The sequence below is a fragment of the Bidens hawaiensis genome, unplaced genomic scaffold (genome assembly GCF_021521415.1).
Source record: "Bidens hawaiensis isolate Kalapana, Puna unplaced genomic scaffold, B.hawaiensis_p1.1 tig00027098_1, whole genome shotgun sequence".
NCBI lineage: Eukaryota > Viridiplantae > Streptophyta > Magnoliopsida > Asterales > Asteraceae > Bidens > Bidens hawaiensis.
This window is the reverse complement of record NW_027494374.1, coordinates 169,405-191,607: the sequence shown is the minus strand read 5'-3', so window position 1 is coordinate 191,607 and position 22,203 is coordinate 169,405. Positions and strand designations below refer to the sequence as shown.

The 22,203-nt window shown below is 39.7% G+C and overlaps 1 protein-coding gene across 1 annotated transcript; it reads right to left on the bottom strand.

Moving 5' to 3' along the window:
* Nucleotides 1-639: 639 nt before the first annotated feature.
* On the bottom strand, nucleotides 640-10,724 carry LOC143574770 (plastoglobulin-1, chloroplastic-like). Its single transcript, XM_077059309.1, has 3 exons — nucleotides 10,203-10,724; nucleotides 1,126-1,321; nucleotides 640-1,059 (listed from the first exon to the last, which is right to left on the bottom strand). The coding sequence occupies exons 1-3, from the start codon at nucleotides 10,709-10,711 to the stop codon at nucleotides 748-750; spliced, it is 1,017 nt and encodes a 338-aa protein (XP_076915424.1). The 5' UTR covers nucleotides 10,712-10,724; the 3' UTR covers nucleotides 640-747.
* Nucleotides 10,725-22,203: the final 11,479 nt, after the last annotated feature.

Below are 22,203 nucleotides of genomic sequence, written 5' to 3'. Positions count from 1 at the left end.
TCTTTAGACCGTGCCTAGACCTCTCCACATCAGTTAAAAACTGGAACACACATCGTTATACTATTTCTCCCGATCACTTCACATGATTTCCTATTTCATATTTCTATGGCACACTTACAATTTTAAAATATGTAACGATGTGTTTTTATACAATCAAGTGCTAATTTTAAAAACAATTCCTCTTAAGATCTGCTACTCCTAAATCTACATCTTGCCCACCATAGACCTAGAGCAATCAACAAATCAGCCGAACGTTGTTGTAAAGTAAGAGTAACATTGTCGTCCAAAAAAAAGGCCTTTCGGTAATAAATAGAATCTAATGTTATATTTGCAAAAACAGTATGGGTTGTTGGAATAACATAAATGAGTGATGAGAAAACAGGCTTATTTATTTACTACACGAATAATCAACAGTTCAACACCTGCACAATTGTCTTTATGAAACAACAATTTTGCATCCTACTTCCTGTTAGATACATTCAATTCACAAATCATGAATCATCCTACTTTAATGTATAACAGAAAAACACAAACCATAATCGACACGACAATAACATTCACAGATAATACAAATTATCTATGGTGATATAACATCACACCTATTTCTGCTTGCATTGTGTATGATAATGTTAGGGTCAATATAGCTTGCAACAAATCCTTTGATCTAACTAACTTTATTTCAAGTAATGTGTAAACACGCGCCAATATATAACAAAACAAACGGATCATGTGAACTCAGTACCGGGTTTAAGGATCCAAAAGAGGACTTCCTTCCTTAGCAAGAACAAAAAGTCCGCCCTCTCCTCGTGATATGCGCAGATCCTTATCGAGATATGTGATAAGCAGCCAAGATTTTGTCCTTTCCCCGGGTATGGGAACCTTAAGAGGAGCCTGACCCAATATTACACCCGCAATGTTGGCTACGGCCTCTTGCAAAGGGTTGAGTGACTGCTTCACTGGTGAAATATTAATATTCTGTCCGAAAACATTCAAACTTTCTGGAAGATCCACGTTGGACTTTATCTTTGGCGGCTGAAATGTCCCCTCCTTAAACTCTACCTGTAAACTCATGAATATTAGGTTCCACTCGTTTGTTTAGTTTTTACATAAAATGAGAAAGGGTACCTGAATTCTGGAGGGGCTTCGGATTTCAAAATTTGCAGATGCGGTGGATGAGAAATTGGCAAACGGGGTCGAGTATGTGATGGAGTTATCGATTGTGAAGGTGCTTGTATTAATATTTTGACTAATCTTTTCCACTTTCAACAATGAGGTGTTGCCAACTGCAAGGAGTGGTAATAGCTCGGAAAAGGCGGTATACCTGAACGATTCATATAGCAACGGTTAGCACATTAGTAATTACATATCATCCTTAATTGCAAATGCGACAATAACGAGTTCATATTATCCTCAAAATAGTGCCACATTTCCTTTCAAGATTTTAATCCAAAATATTCTTCTGTTGTGTCCTTATTTTGGAGCATTTTAATATTGGTATATAATAGTTAAGCAATTACATTGTCATGCGTACAGTCAAAATTACATCTAGGCAATCAAATGAGTACACCTGATGAAATCATATTTTAAATGAAATGTGTACATAACTACAGATAACAAGGTGAAGAAACACTAAGTGACCCCGGTAGATTAAGGATAATCTTAGGGTTAAGTAGATGTTTCCCACGAGGGTTAGGTCCGGCAAAGATGGTTGTTCTTTTCGACCTGCAAAACAGACACCGTGAGCTCGTCACTGAGAAGGGGGGGGGTTCCTCCTTGTGACCACCCTCCGGCGTGAGAATCAGACTAGATTGCTCTGAATATAAGTGTATATTGAGAGAAATAGCTAGAGAGAAGATAAGATGATGATACCGTTCCAAGGTGTTGGAGTATTTATAGCCGAAGGTAGGTTTCCAAGCAGGTACGGCCAACTGTATATAATATTCCTTTTCCACCAACTACAGGCTACGTACGTGCCACGATGGGAGTTGGTGGGTAGGCAGCGGATGATAGTGACATTTTGTACTGGAGCATGCTCCTCTTCGTACTATTGTCGGTGAGCTGTCACCCTGTGATTGGTTCATGGGCTGCTTTTGTCAGATCTTGTCTATTTTGTCCATACCTTGGCAGGTATAGTACAAAAGATCTTCCAGAAGCGTACGGACTGGCTCTTTTGGGCGGGAATATTCCCGCCTTGCTCATTCTTTCCTCAGGTGACATTGCTGAAGTATGGGTTAGTGCCTTATGCGTGTAGCCTTACTGTTAGTGCGGATAGCCTTCCTTCTTGGCTTGTACCCACAGCTGCGGAAACAGGTAGGGTACTGTACCAAGGGAGGCTTTCCTGCGGGAACAGTTGGCTTACTGCGTGTAAGGTCTTCATCTCTGAGCATGGTGGGTCCTGCGGAACAAGCTGGTCTTTGCGCAGACGTACCTTTTCAAGGTGTGTCTTGCGGGTCCAACTGGGCTTTGCGGGGACCTACCTCTTCAAGTCCCCCCCAGTCCATTGTTCATAAGTGAGGTGAACTTTTGGACTTTAAGCAAGGGGTTTTAAAGAGGGTTTTTTTTTTTTTTTTTTTTTTTTTTTTTTTTAGGTTTTCTGTGGGGATTCTTTCTGCAGTTTTCCTAATGTCACTTGCAGAAATTCCCGACTTTTCTGCCTGATCTTTGGTTATGATGCAGGTAGGTGTTTAACCTCTTCGCAAGTCGAGAGCGTTGAGTTTCATTTGTATAGATTCTTCACGAGGTTTTGGTAGTTTTGGACATAGTGATCAGTTATGTTAAACCACCAATTCCACCTTGAAGCTTCAAACAATCTAGTTCTCAACGTTCCCGCCATGCGGAGGTGTTATTTCTCTTTTCCCAAGCATGGCCCATAAGATCCTTCTTGGGTTCAATTCCCTGCAAGTGCTTAGTATGTGAAGGGTTTCGCCTTGACACTGTATCCGCACTTGTCTTACGGTTCCTTGTTTTCCAAGGTATCTTGGCTTCAATTCCCTGCAAGTGCTAAGTATGTGAAGGGTTTCGCCTTGACACTGTACCCGCACTTGTCTTATGGTTTCTTGTTTTCCAAGGTAAGGGGGTATATTCCCTCTTATTTTTTGAATCTTTCTGAAATTCGAAGAGTTGGTGAAAGAATAAGGACAGTCCAAACGGCTGAAGGGACGTTGGCGTCTTCTGACGGTTTCAGGACGTGCAGGAAGTTATGACGACGTGACAGCATGTGGTCAATCAGGACGCTTTTTCAGGCGCGTGGGCGCGAGTTTCATGTCACGCGCCATCCTGACACCTGTTGCCAGCTTGCTTTATCCACACGTGTCGCCGTTTCATTGCACCTGCGCTCTCTCTCTCCTCCGCATTAAATTCATCGCATTCATTGCGATGAGTATATAAGGGGGAAGAGGGTGTATCTCATTCCATACTTTCACTTCACTCTTCTTCTTCTAAGCGATTTCCGCCGAATACTTTAACTTTTCCGTCGAGCATTCTCCTGAAATCGCTCTCTTTAACATCTAAAAAATGTCTTCTACACATGATCCCGAGGTTAACGTCGAGGAGTCCGATGTATACCTCGAGAACCCGACGTCCACGTCTGATAAGGACGATAAGAGTACTGCTGGCGAGTGCCAGTGTACTCTTTCTGTCGATTTATACCATTATATCGTCAAGAAGTTCATGCTCGATCCTTACGAGCCTGAGTTTCCGGAGCCCCACCAGACGGTGTATGATGCCCCTAAGGACAAGATAGGGGTTTATGCCTCATTCTTCATATATGGGAATCTCAGATTCCCATTAACGAAGTTCGTATACCGTGTTTTGGAGAAACACGGTGTGCATTTTACGGAGGTGCACCCGATGGCGATTGCTAAAGTTCGCCACTTCGAATGGGTGTGCCGTATTCTGGGCATCGAGCCCCGCGTCGACCGCTTGATGACCTTCTACTCCTGGAGGTGCATCCAGGGTTGGTATACCCTGGTCACTCGGATCAAGGGGTTGAAGATCTGCGCTACCGAGCGCAGTCTTCGGTCTTGGAAGCGGGAGTTTTTCTACATCTCCGCTCGCGTCGTCCCTATCGCGATGACGTTCAAGAACGGGAGGGCGCTCCCTAACCTTCACGCCTCCAATTACCAGGAGGCGGAATGGTTCGCCAAGATCTCCCAGATCCAGACTCCGTTTTATCGCTTCGCGGAGTCTGGGATGGTGATGCTCGAGATGAGCCGCGTGTGGAAGGATGTCGGGTCTGGGACGCCGCAAATACCTATCGTCCTTGAATACGGTTTGAACTCTACTCCTTACGGTATGCTCCATTTTTTGTGTTGGTTTAGGGTTTTTCTAATAACACTTATCTTTTCTTATTTTAGAGGGGAACGACTTACAATCGCTCCTGCATCCGCGGGAGACTGGTGGTCCCGCACGGTTGGGTACTCGTGATCTTGACGAGAACGAGTTGCCCATCTTGGAGCAAACTGCGGATAGGTTCGTAGAAGTCTATCCGGCAGGTCATGAGATCCTAAGCGCCACTCGGCCAGGTAATAAGTTCTTCAATCCTCGTCCTCTTTATGCTCAAACTTCTGCTGGAATTCCTCTGTTTTTGTCATCTTCTGATGAGGAATCCGGAGATGAGCCCTTCTTTGTGAGGAAGAAGGCTGCTGGCGGGAAGGGCAAGGCGAAGGTCGCTTCCGTCGTCGACCTGGGGAATCAGTCGGATTCCGAGACTGAGAGTGAGGAGGCGGCGGGGGACCTTGGTGGTGGCGAGACCATTGTCTCGGAGGTTGAGACGGCTGTCACCTCCGAGCAACCAAGCGTTGCGACGGTGACTGGCGTGAAGAGGCCAGTTCCATCGGGTTCGTCTCCGCCCGTCAGGTCTTTCAAGATTAAGAAAACTCGTAAGTATAATTTTTTACCTTTCCCGCATTTCTTTTCGCCATTGTTTTTAATATTTTGTTCTTTATGCAGGAGTGGACGTATCTGCTTTTCAAAGCGGTGCGGGAGGAAGCAGTTCAGGACCCACGACGATAGGTTTGGTCAACCTATCCGATGCGATGACCCAGGTGGCTGCGCCTGTTTTCGGTGCTGCGCCTCTTCACAAGGTAAAACGACTAATGATTCAACAAGTTTTATCTTGTGCCGAATAAGAAATCAAACTAACAAAAGAGAAAATAGACTTGTATTGATAAAGAGAATAACAATACAAAGACACAATGATTCAAATGTTCCAACAAACAAAACCCTAGAAATCTAGGAAGCTCGGTTCGCAGTTGTTGTGGATATATATTGTAGAATGTTTGTTCTTAGTGGAATGTTACAATATCGCTTTCATTTGTTGCTTGGCTAAGAAATGCTCCCATTGGCTCTCAGGTGAATGGTGCTGCAAATGGAATTGCAGCACCATATTGTCGAATGTCGAGCGGCTTTATTCTGACGCTTGTCCTTTTAGTGCCGCACATTCTTGTTCGTGCAAAGTGTGGAGATCTAGTCGGATGAAAGAGGGGGTAAGCTAGCAGAAGCCTGAATCCTGATTATTGGAGATCTTTTTATGTCTGAGGTCGTTTGGTGGTCTGTCTCTTAGTGCCTCAAGACAGCTTTGAGGATCTCTGACTTGGTCTTCAGAAACAGACTTTACTTCTGGAAATCAGCGGTTGAGTTTCTTCTAATCTAGCCTATCCAATAAGCTGGAGTACAACATAGTTTACAACAGAAGGTCCAATTAAGTATTGAACGTGTCCTAGACCAAAAATCAACATTACCTACCACAATCTTGAATCCTTAAACCGTCAGGGAAGGCCACAATACCCAAGCGGTGACAGATGAATGCTCACCAACAGAACAAAAGCAATCAATTCAAGACACAAAAAAAAAGTCTTCTTCTGGATTAATCCAAACCTACCCTATCCCTATGATGAAACTAGCTCGACAAAGCAACATGGTAAAAACCGAGAACGAATGTAATCTTTGAGCCCACCATTTCACCCATATGACGATTGACGGATAGACAATCAATGACCAGAGAACGTATGTGTTAGGATTAAACGCACACACAAAACCGAACACACACCCGAAAGCAGTAAACGAACACGAGGATTTAACGTGGTTCGGTCTATACTGACCTACGTCCACGGGTGGCAACTAGGTATATCTTTATTGAGTGACAAATATTACAAGTACATAATGTTGTTTATATAGAGACTGAACTAGGGTTAGTAAATTATTATGCAAGAAATCTAAACCGGGCCGGGCTTGGGCCCGACCGCCCACACCCGTCTCCTCTTTTGACTTCATATAATAAACCGGGCCAACAAGGCCTACGAACCCAACAATCTCCCACTCGGAGGCCTTGAGTACTCTCGTCTGCACTCCTGATTGTACTTCTGTAATCTGAACATTAAACTTCTTCTAGTTGCCACCGCCTTCTCATTAATTAACCTGAAGGCCCGTTGAAGCTCCCCGGAGCTCCAACACGTCAGTCACGGCTAAAACTGCCCCTGACCCGTTCTCTGTCCCTACCGGCTCCCACTGAAACAAACTACCGGATCCCGAGATACTCTGAGAACAAACACTCTCCATATTCAGCAAGTAATTCACTGGAGAGACTTTTACAGCTGGAATACTGGTTTTCTTAATCCACTGTCGACCTGGAACTGTAACTGAAACACGACCTGTGCTCCCACTGTCACGATGTCCCTCAACTGATTTAACCTTCCTAGCTCGTTCGTCCTGAATCTTCACTTTGGCTCTGGGTTTGTTACTTGCAAAACGAACCTTCTTCTGCCCACGAGATTCTGTGAACCGGACTTTGTCTTTCACCAAAACTGGATCCACTCCTTTCGGTGACATATCGACCATATACAGCGAACCCATTTTCTTGCCACGAGCAACCACGAGATTCCCTTTGACTACCTTCCACTGCCCATTCCCGAACTTAACATCGTGCCCTTGGTCATCCAACTGCCCAACTGATATCAAACGTTTCTTCAAACTTAAAATAACCCTCACGTCTTTCAAAGTCCAAGAAGTACCGGCTGAAGTTATCAAATCAATGTCTCCCATACCCGTAACCTCTAAAATATCATCATTCGCTAGTCGAACCTTTCCAAAATCCCCAAATTTAAGATTCTTCATCGTTTCACTACAGTGAGTGGCATGAAACGATGCACCAGAATCCATCACCCAAGCATCAACGCTACTCTCAACACTACAAACCAAAGCCTCATCACTACTGACCCCGTCATCTGTGTCGTCTTCTGTAACGTTCACCTCTTTCTTACCATTCGGACACTGATTCCTGAAGTGTCCTTTCTCTTTACAACCCCAACATTCAATATCCTTACGAGTCTTAGACTGACTCCTCTTCCTGCTCCCACTGCCTAGCTGTTTTCCCCTACCTCTACCTTCTGTGACTAGCATATTGCATGATGATTCACCTGAACTTCTGCGTCTTGAATCTTCTCCCAGAATCAGATCTCGAATCCCATCGAAAGTAATATTTGTAGACGAACTACAAACTGCAGTCACTGTTTGCGACCAACTGTCGGGCAAAGAGGATAATAACAAGAGGCCTTGAACTTCATCATCAAACTTAATGTCAACTGACACTAAGCGGGACAAGATCGAATTAAGATTATTGATATGAGTTGTAACTGACCCACCCTGTTTCATTCGAGTTGTCACTAGCTCTCTGATAAGATAGACCTTATTCGCTGCCGAAGGCTTCTCATACATGTTGGATAGTGCGTCCATCATACCACGGGCTGTGGTTTCTTTCATGACGTTAAACGCCACATCTTCCGACAACGACAATGTAATACAAGCCCTAGCTTTCTTGTCTAACTTCTTCCAATCTGCTTCTGACAACTTTTCTGGTTTTTCATCCTCGAACACTACATCCAAGTCTTTCTGACAAAGTAGTGCCTCAATCTGCATCTTCCACCAACCGAACTTCTGTCCGTCAAACTTCTGTATCGAAACCTTTCCGTCTTCTGCCATGGCAATGACTAAAACGAAAAACTGGATAAAACAGAGACAGACACAGCAACACGAGCCTGAACTTAACGATTGTTCTACTGAACTCTGTTAAAAAATCAACCTATTTATACGCAGCGGAATATCGAACTGAAAATCAGAAACTGAAACTTTAAACTGAAGCGATAAAACCTGACAAACGCGGTTGGCACTGGTTCTCCGTTTCTTAACGCTTCTTCTGACTTAAAACTGTTCTTCAACGAAAAATAGGATCTTGATTCAACTATTCTTGACTCGTACTTTGCAAAATAGAATCTCGACCCTTGCTTAAATGGATCTCGGGCCCAACAAAATAAACAAGCTAGACCCTCTCAAAAAATTAAACAATCTGGATAAAGTTGGTGGCCATTGAACTCCCTTGTCAACAAAATAATATTGTTTTTCCTTGTCTTTTCCTAGTCTGGCATGAATCTCAAGAGAAAAATAATAATACAAACCCTTCTTTTCTTCTCTGTTCAAACGCCACTAGCGGAAACAAAAGAGACAACCTGGAATCGAACAATACGATGCTTACAGCTTTCAAACGGAACCAACAAAAAAACGCAGATCGCGCGGGCTGGGTTTAGTAGCGGAGAAACGACGGCGGAAACCCTAACGGCGATCGGAAAACCGTAGGCGGCGGCGGAACCCTAGCGCAGTAGGGTGGCGGCGGCTGGATGGTTTGGCGGCGACTCGGCTGGTTCAACGTGTTCTTCGCGTGATCCGAACCTAAGCTCTGATACCACTTGTTAGGATTAAACGCACACACGAAACCGAACACACACCCGAAAGCAGTAAACGAACACGAGGATTTAACGTGGTTCGGTCTAAACTGACCTACGTCCACGGGTGGCAACTAGGTATATCTTTATTGAGTGACAAATATTACAAGTACATAATGTTGTTTATATAGAGACTGAACTAGGGTTAGTAAATTATTATGCAAGAAATCTAAACCGGGCCGGGCTTGGGCCCGACCGCCCACACCCGTCTCCTCTTTTGACTTCATATAATAAACCGGGCCAACAAGGCCTACGAACCCAACAGTATGCTCTCATTTAATACTTGTTAATCTCTCAAGTCTCAACTGAAACCAAAAAGTACTTTATTTTGTGCAGTGCAGATAGAAGATCCCGCTCCTCATTTTGTAGCAACAAATGACATTTGTATTATACTACATAGACTGAAATGTTTGCAATGCTTACAGAATTGAAGGAGCATAATAAATCTTTTCATGTAAACACTTATTTCCAAACATTCTATGAGAACTTCCTATAATTTCAATTATATATTTATATCTTACGACAACTACATAACAAAGACAACACATCTAGTTAATTGTCTTCTAGTTATACCCATAGTTATTAAATGCCCTAGGCGCACTCAAGGCACATAGGCCTCGTCTAGGGCCTAAGAACGAGGGTATGAGACAAAAAAAGCACTTATATAAAAAAGTTAAAATTATACTATGTATATGAAAAATAATACTATTCTTCAAATAAAATAAACAACAGAGCTGAGGGTCTCTCTGGAAGCCACCTCTTTATCCCGTTGGATAGAGGTACGGTGTGCCTACATCCCACCCTCCCCAGACCCTACTTATAGCTTGACTGTTGGTGAGACTTAACTGGGTATGATTGATTGATTGATTGATTGATTGAAATAAAATAAACAAAAGCTATTATATAACATTTAACATCATCTAATCAGTACCAAAAGTTCTAAAATAGTCAAGATTCATATGTAATTCCGAAACTTGAATAACAAAATACTCAATGTAATTCCTTTGACCTCTCCTAGATCTAAGTTCCAACAGCACTCCTTGCGTTTCTTTTGCTAATCTGTTATCTTCCTATGGCTCTGTCGTAGACAATGCCAAAGAGCTCGCCTAGAAACTAGAAGCGCATTTATTGATCCTCACCTGAAAAACGGTCCTAGACGCAAGAAGCGAGGGCTTTTAGGTTATACCAACAAAGGGAGTGTTTGGATGTACAATTCAAAGCAATTCTTACAACCACTAATAACCAGCTGCAGCAAACTCTAAGGGTGTCTTTCTTAACCGCATCCGTATACGTAACCCGACCCGAAGCCACCCAACTAAAAAATACCCAAAAAACCCAAGCTCGAATAACCTCAACCCGAACCCGAATAACCCCCCTAGCAAACACCATTATAGCAAATGAAAGATAATAAATAATAATCCTACTTACAGCAATACCCAGTTTCCATCAAGAACCTCGACCGCATCCGTAGGCGCGGGTGTCGGGTTAAGTCGTTCCAACTGCGTCACCAATTCAATAACCTCAGCTCGTTCCTCAGCGGAAGCAGTAAACCCTAGACCAGTCCCATACACAGTATCCACCAAACACCTCTTCAAACCTTCAATTTCACCATTACCCTCAACACCCACATTACCATTACCATCATCTACTGTCCCCCATTCGTCATCGTCATTTGGTGGATCCGAATTAGATAATTTGGTCAAGGTTTCGGGTTCCGGGTCGGACTTTTCGCCCCATTCGTCGGTTACCGGTGGTGGGTCTGTGTTATTATTATTATTGTCGGTGGGGGTGGAGGATAAACGAATTGATGTGGGTTTTTTGATTGGTTTGGAGGATAAACGGAGGGTGGGGAATGTCGGAGGTGCGGTGGAGGAGTGACGGCGAATTGGTGAAGGGACGGTGGCGGTAGAATTGGGGAAGGAGAAGACCAGAGACATTATTATTGTTGGGTGTGTTGCTAATTCACAACAGCAGTTGGAGACTGGAGTGTGTTTTTATATTTTGAACTAGTTTTGAGTGAGGTAAATAGAAAAACACGAATGCAAAATAAACTCTTTTTCCTCCTCGTATTGTTTTTACTAGGTGCGTGCCTGCGCAATGCAGCGGGACGTGCACTCAACTTAACAATGAGTGCATAATTCGTGTTGATACATACGTCACCTGATGACAGTAGTGCACGTAGCTAAAATTGGACGTGTAACTCGTGAAAAGCCAGTTGCGTGTAATCGAAGATTAAACACGCGTAGCCGGACGGGAATGCATGTTACCGACATTAAAACATGCTTAACCAATATACAGTAATTTGAAATATACAATAATTTGAAATAAATCATTTTAAACCAACCTGTTTTTGCCCCAAACCCGTTCCAATTCGACAACATTTTGATCTGGCCCGTTTCTACTTGAACCCGAACCATAACCATATATGTATCGACTCATTCCGACCCTATTGTACTTTGAGAGTTCGCCCGACTCGAGTTGTTACCCGGTTCTAAATGGCAAGTGCGTAACATTCTAACTTGTTAAAACTAAAAACTATAGTCATATTATACCCAAGTTAAAAGAGAATAAAATGCTCGTTTTAATGATGTAAATTTTTTAGAAAAAATATTAACGTGTGAAAAAGTTATTGACGTTAAAAAGTCGTTGGGTAGTTGGTTTTGAATTAGGGGGCATATGTGTAACTATTATTAAACTTTACAAAAAATGTAAGGAAGTTGAGAGACAAAAATTGTATGTACATTTTTGTGAGTAAAGACTTAATTACCCATAATTTTTAAATTTTTTATGCATCATGTGTGTATATAAAGCAATGAGTTTGGTATCTTTTAAAATTTAAGAGTTCATTAACTCATGTTTTATATATAGTATAGATTTATGAATGAAAGTTTCTACCTTTCACCCGAATTAACCTAGATTAGGGATGGCAATGAAACTCGAACTCGATGGGAAAACCCGAAACCCGACATAAATGGAACGGGTAATATCCGACCCATTAGGGTTTGGGATTAGTTTTGAAATTTTTCGCGAGTTTGGGACGGGGTTGGGATTTATAATATACCCGATTACCCGACCCGATTACCCGATAACATAAACCCATTTACCAGATTATAGACCCCATGTACCTGATATAGCTTATTATATATATATATATATATATATACTATTTTCCAAATATATTATTTGGCGGAACTTGTTTATGTCAATTATTTTAGACATTTTATCTTTATAGTGACCTCTTTTTAATCGGTTAGTTATATTTTGTCAAAACTCGGTAGAAACCTAGCGGGTTTTGAGTTGGGTATACCCGATGGGTATTTTATTAAAACCCGATAAGAAACCCGAAACCCGATGGGAAAACCCGAAGCCCGATGGGTATTACTCGATTAAAACCCGATGGGTTTGGGACGAGTTTTCATAACCGGGTATGGGTTTGGGATACCTAAACCCGACCAAAACCCGACCTATTGCCATCCCTAACCTAGATAGCCTCTTAAATGGTTATAATATCATATAAGTTAAAAATTAATTAATCTTACTAAATATTTGATATGAAAATCATATAAAATATGGATATACTAAAATTAATACCTGAATTCTTAAAAAAAGATATTATTTATAGTTACGAAACATTTACAGTAAAAAAATAAGCTGGTCATGGGTCTCACCAAAAACATAAAGCTTTTAAACATGTATAACATCTTATTTATCTGTGAAAAATCATAAAATTAAAATAAAAAAAATATATAAATATTATAAAGGAAAAATATAAATACAGGGGATAAAACATAGTGAAGAAATAAATATATAAAAGAGTATTATTTATTTGAAAATGAGAGAAAAAGACAGTGGTTTTAAGTGTATTTATTCTGACTTTTCAAAAAGTTAATAAGACACATAAGTGTGTGAGTTTTTAACTTTTCCCTTTCCCACAAATAACAATCCCAAACATCTTAAACTTTTTAAAATGTTAATAATTTAATAAGTTGACTAAAATAAGCAACAAGCATTTCTTAAAATTTATAAGTTTATTTGCTCGGATTGTTTTGTCATTTGAGTTTAGCTTAGCAACTCATTTTACATATTATTGTAACTCGAATCTCATAAGAAAAACTTTTTTCTTATGTTTGTAAATGATTCGAACGTTCAATGATAAGTTTGTGAACCGTTCAGCATGAACAGTGACAGATGGATGTTAAGGTTAGTGGGGATATTCACCCACTCAGATTTTTATAGGTCTTTTATATATATATATATATATATATATATATATATATATATCATATTTCATGGTGCTAATTTTAGTAAAAAAAATTCTAAACCCTTTTATGTTTCTTTATTGGCCCCCATACTCAAATTTCTCTTAAGTCCCAACCCAACCCAACCCAACCCAACCCAACCCAATAAAATGAAAACAAGCCAAATTCTACACTCCATATTTATTAATGAGTATCGATAAAATTTAAAGAAACCCCTAATATAATATATAAGATCCTAATTCTTAAATGAAGAAGACGATAGACGATTCAAGCTTCAAGCGACCATCCAAGTTCCAATCAAATCATGTTCGCATATACATCTTCACATAAACGAAAAAAACGAAATTAAATCGTATGTATTACCTCAAATCGCAAACCTTCTTGATTTCTCTTATATATTAATATATTATTGATTTATTGATGTTTTATTTATTTGTTTTTGGTAAATGTTTTGTATGCCACTCTTTACTATTAGAACTTAGAAGTTCTAATTCATATTATTAATTTTGTTGTGTTGCCCACTTGCTTGAATATTATGAGAATGAAGTTCTTTTACAGTTTACACCAAATATTGTTTTATATTTGATCTTTACTGCTTGAATCTTTTTGTCTTACGGGTGCTATGGAAAGTTTTTTTAAACCAATCTCCGGACTTAGTTTAGTTGATCTAGATAATCTTCTGTGGGATCTCGTCGATAGGAAAAGAATTTTGGATTACCACCCAAATCAAAGCGATGAGATGCGAAGAAAGTATTGGATTAATGAAATCACTTAGAGGATAATTGTCATATACATTTTGTTAAATGTCGTGTAATTTTATTGATTATATCCCCCCCCCCCCCCCACTGAGTTAAATGTCTAAATCCGCCACTGAGCAGGAAGCTTGTTTATGTTCATTTTTTTATTAAACTTTGGATGAATCATGTATTAATGTTTTGTTCTTATTTGTTTGTGTTCATTTATATTCGTTTATGTTTGTTTATGTTAATTTACATATGTTTATATATGTTTGATTATATTTGTTCAGTTATGTCCGTGAACTGTTCGTTTAGATTTTAATCGAACGAACTAAACGAACACGAACATGTTCATTTTTTTAAACGAATGAACACAAATACATAAATTTGTCCGATGAAGTGTTCGTGCCCATGTTCGTTTGAAATAACAAACGACTACGAAATCTCCTTGTCGGTGATCGTTCTTTTCGTTTATAAGCCTACAAATTTTCCTTAAAAACTTGAATTGAGTTAAGATTAAACTGACTCTAAGTTAAAACTAAAGTTTATTTGAGAGCATAATACACCCGTTGTGGCACAAATTCGATCTTTAGTTTTAACAGGATTTTAGTCATGTGAGATTCTAACAAATACAAATAAAATATAAAATTCAAACTCAAACCCTCCACCTACTCGTCTTTCTCATTGCAGCTAACAGTCTAGTACCATTAATGGTAGGCAGGTGCATGATATGATTTTTTTTTAAAACCGAAAAACTAGCCTACTTTTAAGTGTTCATATGAACTATCTATAGTTGCAAATTAGAAGATTTGAACCCTCGATCTCTATGATAAAAAAAGACACTTAACCACCACATCATGTCTCATGAGTAGGGCTGTAAATGAGCCGAGTCGAGTTGAGCCAGAGTGTGCTCGAGCTCAAACTTAATCGAGCTCGGCTCGTTTTATTTATCGAGCTGAAAAATCGAGCTCAAGCTCGGCTCGTTTAAAGCTCAAGGCGGGCTCATTTAATTTTTTTATTTTTTACAAATTTTGATATATAAAAGACAAAAGTTATAATTTTAACATCTACTACTCTAATAAAAGACTACTACTTTGTGCCACTTGTCATTCTCTTAGCCATCCTCACATTTTTTAAACCCATTTTGTTATTTGGATCCCATGTGGGTTAACCCAACCAAAAAATAGCCTTATTCTTATGTATACATAAAGCAAGTGTGTTAATGTTTATTTATTTATTCTTTCTTTTCTTTTTATATTTTAACATCATGTTTATCCTTAAGTAATAAAATGAAATACTTTAGCTATAGAAAAAGAGCATGCCAAATGGGATTGAAGTAGTCGAAACATTGCTTTATTATTATTTTTTTAGTATTTTCAGGTATATAAAATAAAAGTCAATTAAAATATTTTATTCCTTAAAAATTTTCATTATATACATTGATACATTTTCATAAATTTGTTTATCGACATACTAATCATTTAAATTTATCCTTTTGGTTTATTTTGGAAAGCTAGAATTATGAAGTTCTTTTCTTAGCTATCATATATATATAACTAGCTTTTGTTTTATGTAATACGGGGTTGTTTTATATTATTCGTTTATAATTTTAATATATTTTTTTGGATTTTAATTTTATTTATTGTAAGGAAGTTATTAATATACTTAGGATTTGATGATTAAATGGTTTCATAAATAAATGAGATATTATAACCCGGTTTAGAGGCTATATGGGTTTGGTAAGACCCAAGATCAACTTTTTTTTGCTGTAAAACTTTTTTTTAATTATAAATAATATCTTATAAAAAACCAGTTACTAATTTTTAGTATATCCCTATTTTATAGGATTTTCATATAAAATATTTGATGAGATCAATTTTTAATATAATGAGATGCTATAACCCGTTTAAAAGGCTATCTGAGTTTGGTGAGACCCATACTCGTGAATTCGGTTTAAATGCATGAGAAACCTTCTTTTACAAATAAAACAATCTGTTGGCTTGAGAGAATTTAAGGACGTTTCGTTTATATATATTTAAGATTAAGATTTAAGACATAATCTTGTTTTATTGTTTATGGTTGGCTTGTACTTGAAAGACCTCGTGTTTTTACACGGACATTTATACGTCGCTTTGTCAAGGTTTACAAGCAGGCATTGACTAAAAATTTGATTATTAGGTATATTAACAAACACAACCGCAAACGTAGTGTACAAGGAAATTTTTTCTTATAAGTAAATATTTGCGTAATGTTTCTTTAGTAATTCCTATAATTTTAAAATAAATTGTAATTTTATTAACAATATATAATAATTGTGTTGTCGATTATATTTTGATTAATGTTTAAATGTTATAATTTTCATCAATTTCCCGTGTAATACACGGGGCTCAAACTAGTACACTTATATATAGTTTATAAACTATGGAATTTATAACTTTATATGTTTTATTTTAGTTATTCTTTTATAAGGTTTTAGGTATCGAGTGGTATAATATATGGATAATTTTTATTTATATATTTCTTTGTATGCTATTATTATATATAGATATTAAAATTTAGGGTTTAATCTAAACGAGGCAACGAGCCGAGCTAACGAGTCGAGCCAAGGCCGAGCCATGAGTCGAGCTGACCCTGGCTCGAGCTCGGCTTGTTTAGAAAGCGAGCCGAGTCGAGCCGAGCTCATTTAGAATCGAGCTTTTTCGAGCCGAGCTTTTTTCAAGCTTTTTACAAGCGAGTCGCGAGCTTTTTGAACAGCCATACCCATGAGGATATGTGTATGGTGTGATGGTATGTATCCTCATAACCTATCAATCTCTTCTTAACATTGATATCACTTCAGTTTTACCTCATTTTTTCTATGACCTACCTTAAGACGGTGGTGTGCATTTCACACATTACACGCATACAATTCTAAACCAATATTTTACTAAAATCACAAATGTTTCCCAAAAAAACTTAGTCTCTAGTGGTTTTCTCATACAAACACATTTCAACTATGATTAATTGTTACGATAAATATGGTTGAGTAATGTGGATGTTGTCATGTTGAAGTTTATAGAGTAATACAATAACTATTAAAATGTTGAAATGAATAAAAGAAACTATTCACAAAGAAAGTTTTTATTTGAATATTCACACGCTAACACCAGATTAGAAACTAACAAATAAAACCAAAACTAAATGTTTTATGATTATATATATTTTTATATTGTAACCAGTACCTATGGTATATATTTTTGGGCGTAAACCAAGGCACTATTTGCACGTTAATAACGTCAAATAAGATCTCTTTAAAATATCATCAAACTTAAACTTTTATAGGTTTTTTTTCAAACATTTAACTGATATTCATATAATACCCGGGTTCAATTTAACCCGAGCCGTTGTACATTTAGGCACAACCAAGTAGGCCATATATGTGAATCATCATACCATTATTAACCAGAGAACGAGCTCAGTAGCTCACACCCTACAAATTGGTTTTTGGAACCAAGACTCAGGACTACCATCATTACAATTTACAACTAATAAAACGAAGCCATGACTCCAACATTACAATAACTATCCATCTCCGGATGAAACACATTAGATATGTGTGATATATATGAAAGAGTTGTAGTATTAACTTTGGCTCCCACGTTCATTTTAATGCTCCATGATAACCCCTTAAATGGTATTAAGCGTGGCCTAGAGTACACCAAAGACATGGGTGGTGACTCATGTGATCATGTCCTAATGCTAGCTCACACTAAATAAATACTTAATGTCTCATGTTGGAACTTAGTCGTAGTGAGAAATCCCTTTTTAATGTAGTGAGGCAAATAATGTTAGTTTTGTAAAGTGGATGCCATTTAATTTTCATACAAGTGGAATAACAATTAATTCAGATATATGCACGAATGGTTTATCTTCAAAACTATCATTTTAAATTATGTTATATAGTTATAGAATAATACTCCTTTTCTTTTATTTGTATACACTATTATAAATTTATAAGTTAGACCACGACTCATATTTCAAGTAATAAGTTGATTCGGAAAAAAAGGTTGCATAGGAATTTATAGATGTAGGGTACTAAAAAGACCCAAATACCCTTAAGTTACTCGTGGGTCAAAGGTTAACTCCTTATATGTCAACCGCGGGACAAATGGATCACCCACATGACTCTATAAAGGAAGAACAAGGATATGTCCTAGAGATTATATGCGGAAGCATCCAGGGACCCTCGGAAGTCATCCGCAGGGTAGTATCCCCACACGCCAAGATGACCAGAAGGCAATGTCATAGGACAGCTGTAATTAAATAATTACCTTCTAGAAGATTTATCAATATCCTTTCTTGGAGAATACGTGACCCATCAGCCATTGAATAAAGAACAGCTGGTCGGGTTGTTATAACCGTGCGCATGGCCAGATATATCTTATCCTATCATGTATCGACACGTGTCCAGGTTGTTACAACCATGCACATGTGACGTATAGTCCAACCAATTACAAGAGGACGCGTGTCTAGGCAGTTACAAGGGCATATTCTAGAAAGGGACAGTTGGACCAATAATATTCCCACACTCTTCGGCTATAAATACTTCACAATCTCTATGAGGTAACACATTCACACTCCACTATCTACTCTAAAAAACTTGAGTACTTTCTCTCCATTAGAACTGTACTTATTCTCACGCCGGAGGGTGGTTACGGGAAGACCCCCTCTTGTCCTTCCCGTAACGAGCTCACGGTGCTTGTTTTGTAGGTTTTTGTCACTGGACTTCTGGAGGTTGCGATCATATCGTTGGTTAGTTGTATTTGACCCATCCCAGTGGACTCATTGGATCCATGACCCGTTAAGGGGATCAGATCCGTGTTTCTTCATTGGCGCCATCCGTCATTGTGTTAGAACTGCAAAGGTATTCTGTTGGTTTTTGGTTCGTACGATATGAGTCAGCTTCCTGAGGGGCCGATGAAAACTCCTGTAATTGCTAGACGTTCTACTAATGTCGATGCACGTGGAGGTTCTACTCTGGGTAACTTGGAACGTGTCACGGCACCTGGAGGTTCTTCTCCGGATGACTTGGGACGTATCACGACGCAAACTCGCCGGACTCGTACAGAATTGGATCTGGAAGAAGATTCCGACGATCCGAGTTGGTGAGGACCCAACGTCAAAGTTCCAGAGCTAGAGGACCCTTGTCCCTTGAGGAATAGTTCTGCATCTATAGGTTCCCAGCCGGATCTACACAGGAATATCTCGTAACACGAGGGTGCGGAATCCCCACGTATACGATACGAGTGTCGAGACGATTAATACGTTGAATATAAGCAAACACATAATAACATAAGATAATACTTGATATATTGCTAACACGTGATTCAGAGAATCACCAAAAACCAATCGTTCAAAAACCAAAAACTTAACCAAAACCCCGAAGTTATGAGTTTATATAACTCGACAACTTCGCCTAACATACTAGGCGAAGTTGTCATAACTTCGCTAATCCTTCAAGTTCGCTTAACACACTAGCGAACATACAATAACACGTTCAATATAAACTAACAATATAAACAATTACAGACACAACTAAACACGAGATACTGAACTCTGGCACCATGCACCAACAGCATCCAGCGAGAAAATGTCACAGCCGAGTACGATCACATGGTGCGTGAAGAGTGACTTCGTGCTCGTACTTTAATTATGATGAATCTCCCAGAAGATCCCCTTCTTCTCCTACAACTTTGAGGAATAGTCGAATACGCGGAAGCCTTCAAACTGAGGGGTTTCCGGAAGACGAGTTTGTTAGGAGTGGACGTGGTTATCCTCGCAGGGTTACACGTCTACCCTCCTACAGAGAAGAATTGGAAAGTTTTGATCCGTCATACCGTCCAAGCGATGTCAGCTACTACAGCGGAGATAGAAGACTCCATGGTTGGGAGGGGACTAGTCGCCCGCGTGTGACAGTCCTCCATGCCGGATACCATAGTGACGCGGAGGAAGACTTTACTAAGCCGTATCGTCCTGCAGCCTTTGCCGAAAAATCAAAGTTCATTGCACGTATTGCAACTGCCCCATTCTCGGTCAATGCCAAAATCCCAACATCCGTAGGGAAATACGATGGGATGACTGATCTTAGTGATCACTTACTGAACTTTGTGGCTGTAGGAGGAGTCAGCAGTTGGACTCTTCCTTACTGGTGCCACATGTTCGCATTAACATTCACTGGTGCAACACGGGAGTGGTTTGAGAAGTTGTCGGACGGACAAATTAAGAATTGGGATGACTTCGTAGCCAAATTTTCCCAGCATATAAGTCAGCATAAGAAGCACACTTGTCCTTCCGAGATATTAGACGTGGTGAGACAAAATAATGAGTCTATCAAGGACTTCATAACTTGATTCAACAATGAAAGTCTCAATATCGGCGGGATTAGCGAAGATATGCTGAGAGGAGCTTTCCGCAAAAATGTGAAAAGTGATGATTTGATCAGAACGTTGACTGGTAGAGACGGAATGCCCAAAACATGGGACGAGATAGTGTCCGCGGCAAATTGTACGCAAGAACAGAAAGGCCTCTGAGTTCTGGCAGTCAAAAACAAACGCCAAAAGTGGAATTTCAAAATCAACGACCAAATAGGCAAGCCAAAGGAACGATTTGGTCAAGGTTCCAGCCGTCCGCGGAATCATCAAAGCAATTCGATGCCAGATCTTTGATTGGCAACAAAAACAAGGCGGGCTCTTCAGCACGAGTCACCAACAACTAGACTCTACTGTCGACGACCCCTGCAGAGATTCTTACCACTAAAAACATGAACTTCAGGAAACCTCAACCACTCACGAGGAGACCATATCTTGATGCTAAATAACACCGTTCGTTTCATGACGACATAGGTCATAATACAAATGAGTGTATAGCTTTGAAAAATGAAATTGAGGCGGCTGTAAAGTCGGGAAAACTAGGGCATTTGGTAAAAGGTGCAAGACCAGGGAGTGGCAAAGCTCCTGCGCGAGATAACCAGGGCCCTCCCAAGAAACAAGTCAAGGACCTAAATTTTCACATGATACAAGGCGGACACAAAGTGGGAGGAAAGAGAAGAGAGCTCGACGATGAGGAATGGAAAAATGAACCGGTAATCTTTACGCGGGTCAAAGGAGGACCTTGTAACAAGAACCCTTTGATAATCACTGCCCTCATTGGCCATTATCGTTCGCATTACATCTTTTTTGATACGGGTAGTACCTCAGACATAATGTACGAACAATGCTTTGAACAATTGGATGAAGATGACAAGGTGAGGTTAAAGCCGATTCATGCACCTGTGTTCGGGTTTGGAGGAGAAGTGATGCACCCACGGGGGGTAATATCGTTCCCAATCACTCTTAGTGATGGGTTTCATTCAAGAACAGAGGATGTCGAATTTTTGGTCTTACCGTTGACATCAAAGCATGATATCATCCTGGGTCGTGAGGAGATTGGTGAATTTAATGCTCATCCTTCTACAGCACACGGTGCGGTGGGAGTTCCGACTTGCACTGGTGTGGCAATCATCTGCATTAATCGCCATTGCTTCACGACAGAAAGTTCGAAACCGAGCAAAGTTCCAAAGCAAGTTCGAAGGACCAAGCCAGAAAAATGGGTGTTGAACAAGAATTCCCGAGAACAAACGGTAACGATTGGGCCCACTTCTCTAAGATAGTAAGGACATTTTTAAAGCAATTATTGACGAGGAACGTAGACATCTTTGCGTGGCAACCCGCGGACATGAATGGTGTCCCGCGGAGGATTGTAGAGCATAAGTTGCGAGTGAACCCAACGTTCACTCCAATTGTGCAAAAGAAGCGTAAGATGGGTCCGGAACAGACCAAAGCAATGAATGAACAAGTTCAAGACCTCCTATATGATGGAATCATCCGCTCAATCAAATACCAGACTTGGGTCGCCAATCCAGTCATTGTCCCCAAAAGCAATGGGACATGACGAATGTGCATAGATTTCAAAGATTTAAACAAGGCGTGTCCAAAGGATTGTTATCCGCTTCCAGAAATCGACCTCAAAGTTGATGCAGTAGCCCCATTCAAGTTTAAGTGTTTCCTAAACGCTTACAAAGGCTACCATCAGATCCGCATGGCAGCGGGTGATGAAGACAAAACAACGTTTCGCACAGACCAAGGCACATTCTGTTGATGCCCTTTGGCTTGAAAAACGCGGGTGCTACGTATCAGCGTTTAATGGATGAAGCTTTTATAGGACAAATTGGTCGAAACTTGGAGGTGTATATGGATGATCTAGTGATCAAGAGTGTTGAGGAAGATCAGATGCTTCGAGACAAAGAGGAAACGTTTGAGAACCTCAGGAAGATTAACATGAAATTGAATCCAGCCAAGTGCTCCTTCGGGATGGAGGAGGGAAAAATTCTGGGTGTCATAGTAAAATGTGCGGGTT